This window comes from Varanus komodoensis, unplaced genomic scaffold (assembly GCF_004798865.1).
Source record: "Varanus komodoensis strain SLA01 unplaced genomic scaffold, ASM479886v1 scaffold3, whole genome shotgun sequence".
NCBI lineage: Eukaryota > Metazoa > Chordata > Lepidosauria > Squamata > Varanidae > Varanus > Varanus komodoensis.
In genome coordinates this window covers 58,923,850-58,941,628 of record NW_025335761.1, presented here as the reverse complement: position 1 = coordinate 58,941,628, position 17,779 = coordinate 58,923,850, and the positions used below count along the sequence as shown (strand labels likewise).

General features: G+C 48.1%; 1 protein-coding gene across 1 annotated transcript; it reads right to left on the bottom strand.

The window, feature by feature from the left end:
* Positions 1–4,581: 4,581 nt before the first annotated feature.
* GPHB5 (glycoprotein hormone subunit beta 5) lies at positions 4,582–11,829 on the bottom strand. The gene is made up of 2 exons (XM_044437278.1): positions 11,626–11,829; positions 4,582–4,770 (listed from the first exon to the last, which is right to left on the bottom strand). Exons 1-2 carry the CDS (start codon positions 11,827–11,829, stop codon positions 4,582–4,584), a joined length of 393 nt encoding a protein of 130 aa, XP_044293213.1.
* Between the last annotated feature and the right edge of the window lie 5,950 nt (positions 11,830–17,779).

Below are 17,779 nucleotides of genomic sequence, written 5' to 3'. Positions count from 1 at the left end.
CTCAGCAGACAACTGCCAGTGAAACATTATCCCTTCCCACTCGTGCAGCAGGGCTTCCCTCTCACAAATAAACAGGCAAACGAGCAGCGTTTTATAGATAGTGCCGTTAGAGTTTTCAAAGGCATCTAAGAGAAAAAGAGAGCTTTTTCCTCAGTCTTGACCTGACTGCAGGAATGCACACATGGGAAAACGTTATGCTGGTGTTAGGTTAGTCTTTTCGCTCCACTAGCATTTGTTCTGTCCTTCTCACACTGACATATTAGCAATAATCACAACAGCGGTCTTTATAAACTGCTTGCACGCTAATTTTAGCAGTCGAGGGCTTTGTTGGAGCAGCATTTGCCCTGCCAGGGGTGGGATAGGAAGCTTAATGGAAGCCTAGGAAGGATAGGAAGCCTAGAATCCTCTGCAGTGAGTCAAGGAGTAGGAAGAATCAGGCCTAAATTTCTCACAGGCCCAAATGTATTCCCACATTACGTTTTGAGGGGGGTTCACGCCTTATGCTGGCGCATTTCCCCGTTCAAGCGGTTGTGGCAATGCACGCCCCTTCTGGCATGCCGAAGTTGTAACCCGAGGGCAGGCTAGAGCGCAATCCCGACCCTCCACCAAATGTTGCCCCATTCAGAGGAACACCGTTAAAGGACTCTTCCCAGTGCGGAAGCCGGTGTAACTCGGGCTTCTGATTGTGCCAAGGAAGTGTAACTCCTTCCAACAAAATGTGATCCCATTTAGATTTCAGAGGCTCTCCATCAACATAGACGAAGTGGAGGGGGCTGGGGTCGGCACATGCATCTTTCTCTGCCCTCTGGTGTCATCATGGGCTGTCAAGTCATTTCTGATTTCCGATGACTCCATGAGCCCTCGAAAATCTCCTGTCTTTGACAGCCCTGCTCAGCTCCTGAAAACTCAAGGCTGTGGCTTCCTGGGTGGAGTCCAGCCACCTCCTAGTCGGCCTGCCTCTCCTCCTGCCTTTCCTTGCCCCAGCCCGGTGGTCTTCCATGATGGACGGAGTCATGATGTGTCCTCCATGGTTACATGTTGTCATGCTTGAAGAGGGCTTCTGCCCACATCCGTGCAAACGAGAGAGGTTCATGGGTACTAGAAGCCTATTTAATCCAGGCTATAGATTGTGCGTACAGATGTTCCAGGAGTGAACAGACGCAACGGCGCTGCTCTGAGGCAGCACTCCTGGGCTGGCACCTGGATCCCTGGGAGGCCCTCGGCCCCACCATCTTTCTCTGGCCAGTTGCTGACAAATGGCTTCCGAGGTCCTGGTGAGTCCCACTGACGTGGGGCGTTTGCCCATGTGCGCTTCCTCTCCTGACTCCTCTCTTGAATCTTTCTGCCTGGGGTGTTCTACTGAAATCAAGTGCCCTCTCTCCCCATCCATTCATCCCCTGGAGTGCCCTTAGGAGCCCAGGCCCTTTGCAGAGAAAGAGAGAGAGAGCGAGACTTTAGAACACAGGTCATTTAGCACATACTGTGTTTTTCACTCTATAAGACGCACTTTTCCCCCCTCAAAAGTAAGGGGAAATGTCTGTGCGTCTCACAGAGCGAAAGTGTGTGTGCCCGACGCCCGGGACGCTGCCGGCCCGCCTGCACCACGAGGCACCACCTGGCCAGCACGTGCTTGGCGTGCGCTGCTCCACCCGCCCCCCGCCCTCCGGCGCAGGTGAGAGCTGCGCCGCTCAGGGGGAGTCGTGCGGAGGAGGAGGAGCCGCGGGCTTTAACCCGCTGGCTGCACAGAGAGACGGACGGCTCATCCCCACCGCCCAGGAAGACCTGCCGCCGCCGCGCCACCCAGAAGACCACCTCTGGCATGCTGCCAGCCCAGCTGCCCCACACCTGGCCAGCACACGCTCGGCGCGCCCTGCTCCGCCCCCCTCCTCCGGCGCAGGTGAGAGCTGTTAATCACAGTTCAGTGTGTGTTTTCAAATGGCAACCCGTCTTTTAATGAAGCCCATGGAGAAGTGATGGGGAATGTGCCTGTGATTTATCAGGAAGCTTTCCATGGATCCCTCCTCTAAAAACTAGGTGCGTCTTATGGTCAGGTGCATCTTATAGAGCGAAAAATACGGTACATATTTGGTGCATGTTATTTGTCTGTAGGGTAAGGCCAGCTCCCCCGGCCCAGCCTAGTCTTGACTGTGGGGGCTTTTATAGACCCCTGTAAGGTGCAGCTTGCTTAGAACAGAATCCATTTGGGTCCTGAGAAGATGCCATTGGAGATTCCTTTGAAGGAGGAGGGAACTCAAGACTCCTTCAGGGAGGAGAGAGACTGGGAGACTGCAGGGGAGAGGGTGAACACCAGCTCAAGAAGGTGGTGGAAAGAGCTTCCTGAAACCCTCGCCTGGGATTCATCCAGCAGTGTCTCTGAGGCCAGAGGGCAAGATGCTGAGCCTGCAGTTGTGCTGCAGCCCAGAGTTGTGTTGCAGCAGACAAGCAAGGGAGGAGAGATCTCCATGCTTGGCACTGGACGAGTAATTCCGTGGACCCTGTTGGAGTTGTCCTAATAAAAGTTGTAAGTTTTATACGTTAAACTTCGGAGAGCCTCGCCTGTCCTCTCTCCCCTGCCGTCTGCAGGGTTGTTCCTTTCTGGTTCCTTCCCTGGTAAAGGAAAAACAGCCCCAAGCTATGCAAATGATCCACCTGCTCTCAGCTCCTGATTGCCAAGCAGAAACAGAATTGAAACAAAGCTGCAAGCCAATCAGAGCAGCTGCACTTCCTTTGCAATGGAAAACTATCTAGCCAGCTCATGCTTTGTCTCAAGGAATTTTGTATCTCTCATTGCAAAAGCAAAAACTGAGGCTTTGTGAGCCGCCCCAAGGCTTTGTTGAGATGGGGGCAGCATAGAAATGTTTTAAATAAATAAATAAATAAAACATTGAAACCCGTTAGAATTCTGTAACTCCTTATTGTTTTCTGTGTTATCAAGGCTTCGATGTGTCATGATATTTTTCCTGATATCTATTTCTTGATATTTCTGTATTATGATTTTGAGCTTCTCCTCTGTCCTCGCCTTCTCATCCATTTAGAATCTCATCATAGCCCTGAAACTGTGTATGTGACCCATAACTTATAAAAACTCTGTATATGCTTTGGAAGCTTGTAGCCAGTTCAGTATACTGGCTAACCGACAGTGTTGTTGTTTTTCTCTGTCAAAGAGGGGTACCTGGGTGTTCTGCCAGTAAACTAGTGAGATCCAGAGTAGCATCTCCTAGCTCCATTAATCAAGATTTCCTGGCAACCCCACCCCCTCCAATTTTTAGGAGACCTTCTTGTTCGGAGACCTGCTTAGATTTCATAGTTACCTGAAATATCCCCACTGCTTCTAGTCCTCTTCCCTCCTCCTTATTAAATAAACTCTAGCCAACATTTTTTAAAAATGTTCATTAGCATTTTTATTGAATTTCTCTGTTTCAGAGTAATGATTTTGATGGGCGGATTTTCTATGCTCACGCACTCTATTAGACTAGTTACATTTATAATCTTTAAGTAGAAAACAGTCACTTTTTTAGAGAATACACTCTGTGCAAGCCCCATTCAACCCCCAAGACTATTTTCTGTAGAAAGCAGCAATCATGTTTTTACAAGGAATTGATTGATTGTTTAAGTCAATTTATTGAAAAACCAGGCGTTTTTATTGGCATTGTTTGTTAATCATGAAGCTAGATGTTTGTTTAGTGATGTAAAGGTTACACTGTTCTGTTGCATCCTCCTCCAGGTAAAGGACTCCCTCACAGTGGACAAAAGGACACAGGGCGATCACCCCGAACCCCTGTAGGAAGTCGTGGGAGCCCATGCGGTGTGGTGCTGAGAGCTGGACTGGGGACCTGGGAGATCCCGTTTCTAGTCCCCAGTAGGCCATGAAGTTCACCAGGTGGCTTTGGGCCAGTCACTCACTTTCAGCCTAACCCACTTCACCAGTTGTCGTGGCAAGGATAAAATGGACTAGTGTTTCCATGGATAGTGTTTCTCATAAGAGGAAAAAAGGAGGGATATAAATGCAATGTAAAAAAATACACATTCCCTTGCATGTGAATAGCTGTACAAATACACAGATCAACAGTTTACATATACATATGTACATATATATGTATATGTAAACAGATGGCATACACCGACATATATGTGTGTGTGTGTGTGTGTGTGTGTCTATGTATTGGCTACATTTATACACAGATGGTGCATGCATGGAACGTATTATGTTGACATCACTTATGTATCCACCAAACATGTTCTAAGGGGACACCTAAAAGCCTGAATATGAGCAAAGATCTATCATGCAGGCACTGGCGGATAGAGTCTGGGGTTTATGAAGACTCAGGCCACCAAAGGCCCAAGGAAAACCGATGTTATACACAAACCGATGACCATCTGCAAAGCTTCAGTGTCTCTCCCCACGAGGACATGAAAGCAGCAAAGAGCCCTCTGCATCCGCAGCTGATGAGCAGAGGAACAGGGAGACCTCAGAGCCAAGCGGCTACGTTATGCCGTGATTTAAGCCCCCGCCACCCCACCGCAATTTCCACCCGGACAGGATTCGGCCCAAAGCAAGGCGGGCTGCCTTGCTGCACGGATTCAGAAGGTCTCGCATTCCGTGGTCGCGGTTTGGCATATGGTGCAGTCGCATCGGAGGGCCTTGGGGTACGTGTAGAATGGGCTGACGTCGGCGGCGCAGTGAGGCAGCTTCACCGTCACCAGCTTGCTCTCGTTGTAGGTGCAGACGTGATGGTGCGCTTCCACGTGGGGCGGATCCAGGACGGGCTTCTGATCACAAGGGAGGAAAATGAGAGCGATGGACTAGTTGCAGCCCTGTGGGGCCACCATGAAGCTGCTTCGCTGTCAAATGGGTGTTTTTTAGGCATACTTTAGGAATGGACAAATATATGGATATCTGGGCTGCTGTTGCTGAATTCTATGCATAACTATCTTCAACTACAGTAGCATATCTCTAACATGTATTTGGAACTGGCTCCCCAGAGAAGCTCGCCGGGCACCTTCCTTTCAGTCATTTCAGCACCAGGCGAAAACAGCTCTGTTTACTAGCTATTTTGATAATTAAATAAATAGCATTATCATACTTTTAAATTTCATTGATCCTTCAAATGAAACAACTCTTTTGATGAGTCAGCGTGGCGTGAGAGCCAGCGTGGCATAGTGGTTAAGAGCATGGGACTGGGACTCAGGTGACCTGGGTTCGAGTCCCCGCTCAGCCATGGAGCCAACTGGGTGACTTTGGGCCAGTCACAGACTCTCAGCTCAACCTCCCTCACAGGGTTGTTGTTGTGGGGATAAGATGGAGGAGGAGAATGATGTAAACTGCCTTGAGCCCTTTGTAGGAAAAAGGCAGGATATAAATCCAAAAAATAAATAAAATAAATAAATGAGTTAACCACTATACCTACTGAGGTTAAACCTTGTAAAATACTAAGTGGAAGTTTTATCTGAATTAGTTTATGATTTTAATAGTTTTAAAATGTATTTTAATTATTATTTATTTTATAATGTTGTATAACATTGCTGATGGATGTACACTGTCCAGAGAGTCCTGACTGGGACTATTGGATTCAGTTTTATAAGTCAAATAAATTATTGGCATACACTATTGGAGTACATAATATCTGTGCATTCCTAGTGATGGGTTTACTTATACCTCTTGTAAGAAAATTGCAACATCTTATTTTTCCCTTTTTTATTTTTTGCTTGGATTTTGGGTTTGGTTTGAGGGGTGATGATGAGGGGTGATGATGAGGAGGAGGAGGAGGAGGAGTATTTGAGTATAAGCACCACTTAGAATTTCCACGATGGGAAAAGTCAGTTGTACAAATTAAGCAGAGATTCCCCATTATTATTCTCCCCCTCTGCTGGGAACGAAAGAGGCAGTTCTCCTGGCGAGCTTTGAGTCGGGCTCTTCAGATGGGGAGGACCTGTCCTAATACTGAAATGGAAGCGGTGGAGGGGCTTATCTCAGCATTGCCCACTGCAGATGTCCAGGCAGACTCTGAGAATGGCCAAGATCTTCAGCCACCAGGATGGGCCTGGGGCAGCAGCTCCAGCAGCCAGCCAAGCCTGAGCCAACACTTGACTATATGACGAGGTATCACCCAACCAGAGGGGCGGCACACAGAGGCCAGCCTGCCTCCAAAGGGGCCCTTCCAGAGGAAGGGGGCCGGGGCTACTCAAAAGGAGAGTTCTCAGACATAGTTGCTACTCTGGGTTCAACAAACCGCTCTTGCTTGCTCAGAGCCTCGTTCTTTGGCGATTGAGCTTATTGGATGTACTTAGGAAAACAACAAGATTTTGCCCAAAAAAAGGAAAAAAAAGTCTGTGGCTTTGAATATATGAAAGAGAAAACCTTCCAACTCTCTCTTTCTCTCTCAGGCCTCCTCCTCCATGGATCTGTCCAGTCCCCTTCTAAAGCCATCCAGACTGGTAACCATCAGCACGACCCATGGCAGAAAATCCCATAGCGCAACTATGTGCAGTGTGAAATTCTTGGGCTACTATGAGTTAGAAGAGGCCTGGGGAGAAAGAAACCGGGCCTCAGAATAGGCTGGGTGACACGACTGCAGAGAAGTGGGGCAGCAGACGAGGATGACAGGCACTGATTTCCTTGCAGCCAAAGTGGGGTGAAAGGACCGAGGGACTTCCCAGAGAGCTAGTAGCACTGGGGTCGCGTAGCCTGTGCTTTGGGATTTTCTTTTCCTTTTTTTCTTTCTCTTTCCTTGCTATTTTTCCAATTGCTTCCCTTTCCCCGACCCTTTGAACCCTCAGCAGGCACACACACACTCCACTGTAGGCGATAATTTTGATAATTTTCTCGGCACACCAGTTTAGTCTTGAGAAGGAAGCTGCTTTCTGAGAAAGAGGAAGTTTGGAACAGGATGTAGCTGAACTGACTCACATGATTGTGTCCTAGACCTGCACTAGTGACAACGTGGAGATGGTTGGGAAAATTCAGATAAATCCTGGGAGAAAAGGGTTTCTTATGTGCCTTTGTGTTATAAAATGCCTGCACCCCTTTCTCAGGAAGCACCCCAAAATCCCGAGCCAGGTTACTGTTTGGCATGTGTTGTTACTTTAAGAAGTGGGACCTGATGGCTTCCCCCAGAAGCTGCCAGGGCTCTTGTTTTGCTGATCAGAAAGAACTGCTGATGCCAGGTTAACTACATTGCAATCACCCTCATTTGCATGCCAAGACCCACAGGAATCCCTGTGTCTGAGTGATCATTATGTTAATCTCCTGCGATCAAGTGCCTTTGTACTGGGCCCCCTCTGCAGCCCTCTCGCCTTCTTCTAGCTGTGTTCACCTTGTTTCCTCATCAACTGTCCAACTGCTGGGCCCATGAGACTCAGAATCTATAAAATACTCTGTACGTGTTCTAAAAGCTTGTAGTTGGCAGAGGAGACCACTACCCAGCAACTGCAGGAGGACTGGGTGATCTCACCCATAAAAACGCTGGGGGTTCAAGGCGATTCCATCTTCCCCTTAGTAAAGAGGCTCTGACACTAACCATCCACCGCATCTGGACAGCAGATGGGAAAGTGGGCATACAGTCATACCTGAGCATGTATGACTGCACCATGAAACATACTGTTTTGCTAATTTTCTGTAATTATCTATATAAATTATCATAGTAATCCCTAAATTTGCATCCATACATGTAAGAGAGCAAATGAAAATGACTGTCTTCTTCTGGCCTTTTTGTGTGATAGGTGCCTCTTTTCCATATATCCTCAATCCACTGGCCATGCGCATTCTCTCACTCTCTCGGTCAGATCCTACACAACCAAGGAGAGATTTCCACAGCGCCAAGGGAGATGAGGCATCAGAGGGCCCTGTTTTCTTTCCGCGCAATGTGTGTGGACTCGCAATGTGTGTGGACTTGCCTCCTGGCCTGTCACTCCCACTCACACAGCCCTCTGCACAATTGCCACAGTTCCGAAGCAACCAAAATTAGAAACAGACAGACTACTGGGATGTGGAATAAAATGCATCACTTCTGAATCCGGGGCTCTGCTTTAATCTCCGAGGAATGTTCTGTCAGTGGAGTAATAAAGGGCAGTTTTTTCTTGAGTGTTTAAGCTGTAAGAGGCTTTGAAATTACATAATGACAGCATTACGTAAACTCTTTAGAAATATTTTGCTGCACAACAATTGAAGGTGGGAGACACAACCCACCGGGTGGAATTTTAGAGCGAACGATTCCCACTTGAGATGGCTGGAAGCCAATTAAGTCATCTCTCTGCAAGCCAAAACAAGCCAAGAAAGGCCTTTGCGGACCACGCCAGTCCTTGCTGGCATGGTGGATTGGGCCCATTCTGCTTCAGCCAGGGCTTGGGAGTGATATTCATGCCATCAAACAGCACCACACAAGACACAGCAAAAAGAATTCTCAGTGAAACCCCCAGATTTGCTAGATCTTTCATTTGCCTTTTACCAATTCAGCAGTTAAACCTGCAATGTCACCTACATCTGGGTAAATGCAGAGACTGACCTCTGAGGATCGCACTGTAGGATCGCACTGCATTTTTCTTTTTAGCAAATGTGTGTGTTGCCTCGAACAGCTGAAATTGTATATATACAACTATGTGTTTGCTCATTCCCATGCAAAGGCAATCTGGGGTCGTGGGGAGCACGACAGAGGCCACAAGTCTTTAATCCCAAACACCGATTCTACTTCCTAGGAACCTCAGATTTAATTTAAAGAGATAAAGCAGGTTACTAGCCCTCAAGCTATGATTGCAAGCTTTTGACCCAGTGCTTGCTAAAATCTCTGAACCCAGAGAGGTGTCTGAATATGTTATTCAGGGGGAGACAGAGAGAATGAGAAAGAATGTCCATGTCCTTATTTCTCAGTAATTTCCATGCCCAGGAGAAATTATGCAAAAAAAGAGAATTTAGGGCAGAACCCTATGCACAAAAGCCCGAAAACTAAGTATAGCAGTGGCACCCTATCCCTGATTTTTACCGAAAGAGCTCATTTCAGGCATTTGGGGAAAGCACCAGAAAGGGATGCGGAAGATGGCTGGGATGCCAGCAGGAACGGTCCAGTCTTCCCTGGTCCCTGGCAAGCCCCCCTTCGCCTCCGCTGGAGCTCACTCTGGGACAGCTGGGAGGGGCCGGGGGGCTCAGCCTTTTGAGACCCAGCTCCAGGAGTGCAAGATCGCAAAGCTGGGACTCTGAGTAATCCCACACACACCTCCAGAACTCTTCAGGAGGCCCTGAGAATGCAGCCAGAGTTAGATCACTGCAAGCTGCATCATTTGCATAATTCACATCGGGTGCAGCTTTTCCTGCCACAGACTTTTCATCACCTTGGTGCATGATTTAATTTTTTATTTTTGCGACAATGTGTGCTCATCCCTGATCATATGTTTCTGCTTGTTTGTTTTGCTTTTCTAGATATTCAGGAAAGTGTACGGGCCCATTAAAACAAGAGGAAGCCATTAATTCTGTACCATCTGGTATAATTGCCTAATATTATGTTTAAAAGGCCCTCTCGGAATCCTGCTTTTGTGTCCTCGGAAGAAGGCAAAAATCTTTCTGTTCTATCAGGCCTTTGGGGATAGTCTGGACCTGTGAGACTGCGTTGGACTAGCTGTGTTCTCCAAATTTTAGCGTTTTAAATTTTGGCATTGATATAATTTTAATATTCTACTGATGTTTTTAAACTTTTGTGTATTTCTATTTTAATAGTATGTTTATTTATTTATTTATTAGACTTATACCCTGCATTCCAAGCAGCTCACATCATTTTCCTCCTGCTACTCTCAATCTTATCCCACAACAACAGCCCTGTGAGGTAGGCTGGGCTGAGGGTCTGGGCCTGGCCCAAAGTCCCCCAGTTGGCTCCATGGCTGAGCGGGGACTCGAACCCGGATCGCCTGAGTCCCAGTCAGTGGCTCATAACCACTGCACCACATTGGCTGTGTATGAGTTTTTAATGTTGCAAGCCACTTTGAGTCACAGTACTGGGAGTAGGCAGAATATTTATAATTAATAATAATAATAATACATATTAATTGGTATTAATATCAATTAACAATATTAACATAGTAGTAATTATTATTATTATATCACTGTTGATTAATATTATTAATTAATATTAATAGTTCTGATGTTGATGATATTATTATTAATAATAAATATTAATAGCATTGACATTGTTGTTATAGGCTTTGGTTTTTTGGTTCACTCTCTGTAAGCTGCCCAGAGACTTTTTTAGTCATTGGGATGGCATCCAAAAACCTTAAATAAACCTTAAATATTAATTAATATTAATATTAATTAATAATAGCATATTTAAGTGATTCACACTAAAATACCCCTATATTACAATACAAAATAATGTCAAAAGAAACAATTGCAAAAACAGAAACAAAAAAAAAGAACCAGAGCAGTGTCAGAGTCCATTACAGGGCAGAGAAAGTCAGAACAACAAAGGATTTTTCCGAGAGTCATTTGATGCTAGCTGCAGTTTTTGGTTCTCAGACCATGCACAGGGAGGTGCTCCAGAGGGCGGGTGCCACCACCAGGGGGGCCGTGCGTGTGCCATGACCTGCCAGCAGCCTCCCAGCCACAAATGGACCAATGCAGCTCTCAGGGACCGACTGGGTCTCTGCAGGGCAGCCTTCTCCAACCTGGCCCCCTCCACTCGTTTTGAACTACGGTTCCCAGGATGCTTCAGCACTGGCCGTGTGGCTTAGGGCTGGTGGGAGATGAAGTTCGAAACAGCTGGAAGGCTGACATGGAACAGGCAATACATGGGTTCTCCTGGTTCGGAGTAATTTAGGGCTTTGTCGGTTAGGAGCAGAGGCGATTTGCACTTCACTTGCTGCAGCTTCTGAAGCGAGATGCAAGGGCCGCCCCACCCAGAGCTCACGGCAGGAGCCCAGTCGGGAGATCACAGCGGCCCGGCTCTCCCTACCTGGGAAAAAGTGTCGGGGCCAAACTGACAAAGGCAGCAGGTGTTCTTTCAGTGGGAACGCACCTCATTCCCAAGAGGTAACCCACCCAATTCCTTGATGTGGGACCCCCTCCACCTAGCAGGGTTCAACTGGTTTATTAGCCCTAAGGATGTGAGGAACACGCCTGGGGTGGGAATCCACAAGATCCCCTGGTCCCAGCTCCCTGGACTTGGTCGCAGCCTTGGGTCTGAGTCCTTGGAGAGTGTGCCCAGCATTCACATGACGCTTGCCCGGAATTGAGCCCCATTGCAAGCAATTTGCTGTGATCCGCCCCGAGGCTTCGTTGCGATGGGGGCAGCATAAAAATTTTTTAAATAATAATAATAATAATAATAATAATAATTTCCTTCTCCTGTTTGTTTCTGCTGCTGCACATGATATAGAAGAAGGATGCTGGTCGCACCAGCTTTGTTCCGTGAGCGCTTGCAAACTTCCTCTAGGCTTGGCTCATTTGCTAAGATCCAGCTGAGCACAAGACGAAGTCCGCAACTGCTAGAGGGACGGATGCCACGGAGTTTTATCCCAGCTATAATCCACCCCCGTCCGGATGGTGCCTGCCTCCAGGGACCAGTCTAGAGCTGAGCGTGGACCACCTGCTCCAGCAAGGCGGCCAAGAGGTGCTCTGAAGCCCCCGGAGACGCAACCACTCACCTCCCAAGTCTCACAGCGTCCCCAGCAGGCGTCTGTGGTGATGCGCAAGGCTTTGCAACCAGGCTTCTTGGCCAGAAAGGTGAATTCCCGCACGGCACACCCGATGAAGGTCTGCAGGTTGATCCCGGAAGGCTGGGCTGCACTGACCCAGCTGACCAGGAGCATGGCAGGCAGAGCACCTCGGACAACCCACCGGGGCTGCATGCTGTGAAGAGAGACACGGGGCAGCAGGTTACGCACCACAGAAGAGCCTGCTGCACCAGACCAGAGCCCCGCCAGCCCATCGTTCACGCCATGCTCTGCACGAAGCCCTTCCTCTGCGTGCCCACCAGCCAACCCCAAGGCACAGCCCCTTGCTTTACTATTACGGGAGGGAAAGAAAAGCATTTTTCTGCACCAGCCTTTCCTCCCCTGGTGCCCTTCAGAAGTTCTGGATTGCAATTCACATCATCCCCACCGTCCTGCTGGAAAGGCTGCTCTGCACAGTCCAGATCCACCTTGGCATACTTCAACCCCTCCCTCCTGCATCTCAGCTCGTGACGGCCGGGCTTTTCATACGGCCCGGGTGCCTACACACAGCGTTTTTTTTCCAAACCGCTTGGGCAGTGCTGAAAAACAGCTCCCTTTCTGGGGGATGTTTATTTTCCTTCTCTGCAGGTTATTTGCAAAATGGTTCACTCACCGCATCCAGGCGGACATATAGGTGGTGGGGGAATAGTTCCTGCCCCAAAGCGAGGGGCCCTGCCTCCCATCAGCTCTGGCAGAAAAGGGCTGCGCTGGCCACTTCTCTGAAATGGGAAGGTCAGCCCCCGAGAAGGGTGGGCAGAGCATTCCAGGGGCCAGAGAGGGTTGGAGACTGGGTCTGCCAGGACGCCACATCTTCTGGGGGCATGTGAGCCTCTGCGATCCTCCTGCCCCACCCTGCATTGGATGTCCATGATCCTCCAAGTTCAGAGGTTGCAGTGACCCCGCTGGATGGCACCCAAGTGCAAATAAATGGTCTTCCTTAACCTCATTAACCCTTAGTGACTCCACATGCTTCTGCCCTGGGAATTATTGGAATGGTGGGAGAGGCGGATCTATCGGAACTCAAAGGATAAATCAGTCAAATTGCTGTGATTTTATTGACCAGTCATGCCATCTGCCTCCGTAGACGGAATCATCGTGTGCTTAATTCAAGGGAGGCAGAAGTAGCTGCAGCCAGGGAATGCAGAGTTTCAAGGTGGCAAGAGCCACGGTCCAAAACGGACATGCTCTATCCTAATGAAATTAAAATTGTAATTTGAAATGACCAAAGATTCAGTGCATCCTTACTTTATGTGCACAGTGTAACATAAGACACAGAGAGAGAAAAACGTAAGTTTTTGTGTGTAAATTAACCTGCTGCTCAGGTAGATCTCGCTCCGAAAATTTGCTTCTGCACAAATGCTGTGGCCATCCATTGCCGTCACCTGTTGCCTTCTGGTGCTCCTCTCAGAACCGGACAAAGCAGGGACCGATGTCCCACAAAAAGCAGCAAAAGCTCTTACCTAGCTGGAAGGATCCGGCTCTCTTCCCTGCCGTGGTTCACAACTGAAGTCGGGGGTTTGCAGAAGCCGGAGACCTGGCCCAGCTGCTTCTGGCAGATCGTCTCACCAGCTGCTCCGAGCGCTTAGTGGCTCCAATTTATAGAAAAGGCTGTGTCAGTCAAAAGACAATGGAGGCAGTTCCTCGCCTGAACAGGCAACAGCATCAAAGGTGCTGGGCTCCCTGCTTTCCAAAGCTTATTGACTCCAGAGATGTTGTTTCCCTTAACATCACCGGACTGAAACAAAGGGAGTCTCTTGGTGGGGCCACAGAAAGCTTGGAAGGAAAGAATGAGTGGGACATTACTTCCCTTCCTTTGCGATATTTCCAAACCTTGCAATTTAGCAGTGCGTGAAGTCAGTCTCTCAGATATCCATTTCCCCAGGAAAAGAAAAGGTAAAAAAGATTTGAGCCAATCATACGAAAAGAGAGAATTCAGGAACAGAACTCCTGGGTTAAAATTAACTCTTAAGCTCTCTCCTTTCCTTTCCTTTCCTTTCCTTTCCTTTCCTTTCCTTTCCTTTCCTTTCCTTTGTGTGTGTGTTAAGTGTGTAGTTCTGATTGGGGTTTCTTTGGTGTGTTTTCTTTTTTTAATTTTCTGCAGTGCATATTCCAAAGTGCATATATGCAACTAAGCAAAGGATCAGCAAGAAATAGCTGGGTCTCTCACACCTACAACTGGGGGCCCAACTTTCTGGGACCCGTGGGCAGATTTGGGATTTGAGAAGCTACTGTGGGTCTCGTCACAAAATGCTGAATCATTGACATCTACCTGTCATGTCTTTGGGTCTTAGATTGTACATTATTCAGCAAAAAATGTGTCTGTTGAGTATTCTTTAATAACCTCCTTTTTTGTGGGGAGGGCATTATCCAGATAAATCTCGTGCAGGCACAGTCTTTAATATCCATGTATGTACATGTTCTTTTAAATTACTTACCTGCTGCATGGGAATTAACAAATGGAATGGGAAAGGGATTCCCTGTACTCTTTAGGCAACTAAACAACTGATACTCCAACACTGGAAGGGTAATCCTCACCTCCTATAATGCCATAGATTGGGAGCCTTGCAACATTTTCCAGACGGTCATGCAGGATATTTGGACTGCTTTTATTGAAGCCTCTGTATAATTGCTATGGATTTGTATGGATTTCATCCAAATCCATGTGTGTCTCTTTTAACAATTGGGTGAACATTGCATGCCCACAATACCTTGGAGGAGGCCCTTTCAGGGGTGCCGTTGAAGGGCCTGGAGGAGACATTGGAGGGGCCCCTGGGTGCCAGAGTGGGACTGCACCACGAGAGAGAACCTCTGCTGTATGACAACATTTCAGGCGCCTCATTTGCAAGCATTGATCCATCCGTGTCCTGCATCGAGATTTCATTACTGCATGGATGGAAACGGTGCCACTGGCAAACTTGGCACAGCACTGAGGAAATTCAGGCCTGGAAGGGCAATTTGACCACCCCAGCATCTTGATCTGGCACTTGGGGGCTCCCAGGTTCCACCCCTTTTCCTCTGAGCATGGACTGAATCTTGGTTTCCCACCTTTTGTGCCGTTGTTTCCTCTTTCTAAACGGCTGAACCGCCCCTGCTAAGGCTTGCAGCAAGAGCTTTAAGCCAAAATGAGCTGAAACAAATGCTTTGTTGTCATTCACAATTATTTTTTAAAGGAATGGAAAATAAGTGAGTATTAATTATTAATTAGAATGATTGCGGGATGTGCTTCAATTAAGTGCTAATTAATTTAACCAAGTGTATTATTTTATTATTTATTATTGTATTTAAAACTTTTTATCTCGTCCTTTGCAACAAGCCTCAGGACGGCTTACAAATTACTGAAATTTTCTGACCTTGATGCGTATATGCAATATTTGTATAATATCCTTTGATATCATTTTTCTTTTTTTAAATTCTACTTTTTCATGAAAACAACGATTTTTTAAAACCTAGAATGAGCTGGAGGGATTTGGCTGATGGGAGAGCTTTTTTTCTATTCTATTTATAAAATTTGTATGCCATCCAATATTTGCATCTCTGGATGGCTTACAATGTGGGTCAAAATAAAATAGGTAAATTGACAATTCCACTCTGGCTGCAATTAATAAAATACAAACAATAAAAACAAGTTGCCATTAAAGCATATTAAAATATTGATTAAATGAAAAGGTCTTGACCTGGCGCCGAAAAACATAAAATGATGGCGCCAGGCGGACCTCTTTGGGGAGCGCATTCCATAGTTGGGGCGCCACCGCAGAGAAGGCCCTCTTTGCATTCATAGAAACATAGAAACAGAGCGAGTCAGAAGGGGTCTCCCGGGCCATCTAGTCTGACCCCCGGGTCCAGCCGGCTCCGCTCACGACATGCCTACCATGTGCATGTCCAGCCTATCTTTGAACACCCACACCGATGGGGCCTCAACCACCTCCCGTGGAAGCCCATTCCATACCCCAGGGGTCCTAAATATCAGGAAGTGCTTCCTGGCATCTAAATTGAACCTTGGTTCCCTGAGCCTTGCTCTGTTGGAGTGTGTCCTGCCTTCCTCTGCAGGGGAAAACAGGCCTCTACCCACCTCCGTGTGACACCCCCTCACATACCTGTATGTTGCCAACAGATCCCCTCTGAGTCTCCTCTTCTCCAGGCTGAAGAGACCCAGTTCCCTCAGTCTCGCCTCAGATGGCATCCCCTGCAAACCGGCCACCAACCTTGTGGCCCTGCGGTGCACTGACTCCAACCTGGCTATATCCCTCCTGTAATATTGAGCCCAGGACAAGGGTGAGCAGAATGTAGATCCACAGGTGTAGCTCCCAGAATTCCAGACCATTAGCCATGCTGGCAGGGACTTCTGTCCTCCCCCAAAACATCTGGAACTCTTCTGCTCACCTCTGGATTAGTGGCACTGAGGGCTGCAGAGCAGATCCATTAGACCTGCAGCCCCTGCAGGAAGACCATGCCTGAGCCCATTGGATTGGGCAGGCGACTTGAGTCAGGGGTCCCCCAACTGCCTCCTGCCCGCAGTCCCAGAGAACCTGGACACCACAACCACATGCCAAGGAGTCACATATCCACCTCAGCCCATCAGGGGGGCCGAAGAGAGAATCCTTGGGGAACTGGAGCAGCTGGGCTGCATTAACAGAAGCACTGCTTACAAATCACAGGAGGTCCTGGTTCCGCTTTGTTGGGTATATGAGGTAGCGTACCTCCTTCCAAGTTCTGTGCCCAGTTCTGGGCACCACCCTGCAAGAAAGATGCAGACAAACTGGGAAAGGTTCAGAGAACAGCAAGGAGGATCCAGGGACTGGAAGCAAAACCCTGTGAGAACTGGGCATGTTTAGCCTCAGGAAGAAGACTAAGGGGAGATAGGAGAGCTGCTAGGCACCTCCAGGATGCAACTGGACAGCTGCCTGAGAAGGCTAACTTGGAGTCCTGCACTGAGCAGGGAGCTGGACTAGATGGTCTTTTAGGAACCCTTCCAGCTCCACCTTTCTGTGATTCTGGAGGGCTGGCTCACAACCATAAAACTGCCACTTTCCTGCCTCCCGCGGCTCAGTGCTCAGCTCAGACCCAGTACAGATTCCAAAGGAATCTGCAGGCGAAGTCCATACTTGCAATGCAATCTGAGAAGGATCCTTTTGACAACGTGTGCACTTTGAAAAGTGCGCATGAAAACTATTCCAAGGTAATGTGCAAAATCACATTTCAAACAATAGAGGAAAAGTGCTTTTCTTCCTAACAGGGACACAGAGGATGGATGCTCGCATCTGGAGAGGCTGCCCCACATTTTCATGCAAACCAAGCAAAACCTCGTTCGTCACCTGACACAGATGCAAGGAGGAGTGAGCTTCGAGGTGCAACTAGGCAAACCTTGATAAACTCCAGCTTTGCTGATGTGCTGATCCCCAGGTTGGTCTTCGATCAAGTCTTTCTTGGAGGGAGCTGGTTCAAAAGGGGGTTGAAAAACTTCCTGGAAGGTGGTGTATCAGTGGCCATGGGTCACACTGGCAGGAAGCTGGTATCAGAACCAGTATGCCTATGGACGCCAGTGGCTGGGGAACATGGGAGGGAGGGTGCTTTTGCATGGTAGCCATTGTATGAGGGGACCCTCTCTCGGACACTCTCAAAATTCCACATGTGTCCCCAACCAGAAAAAGGCTGGAAACCCTGGGGTGCATGGGACAGAATCGATGCCACTCCTTCCACGGCAGGGGCTGGTCCAGCCAAGGTATCCCACCTGCGATTTAAGCATGCTTAGGACGGAAAAAAGAGCACCTGCCTCAAAGAAAATACGCAGCTCAGTGGATAAATGATGAAATTTGGATGCAGAGCATAAACAAGTGGAAGGAATCTTATACTCCCCTTCTTCATGGCCACCTCAGTTCCCTGAACAGGACAGGGGATGCCCATGCAGGCAAGTGGATGAATTTACTGGTACTTTACTGGTTTACTGGACTGCCCGCTCCAGTGCATTGTGGGTCTAGCGTCCCTCTTGTGAGCCTCACTGCGCCCGGCTCTCTCTTTCCTGCACTGCTCATCCTGCGTTCTTCCTCTTCCAACCAGAGATTATTAACTCCGCGTGGTTCTCAGTGTT

Excerpts from the sequence above, each read along its gene's own strand:
- GPHB5 (XM_044437278.1), bottom strand. The coding sequence starts at position 11,829 with ATGCAGCCCCGGTGGGTTGTCCGAGGTGCTCTGCCTGCCATGCTCCTG. Across the intron at positions 4,771-11,625 it reads GACGCTGTGAGACTTGGGAG|AAGCCCGTCCTGGATCCGCC; the intron begins GTGAGTGGTTGC and ends CCTTGTGATCAG.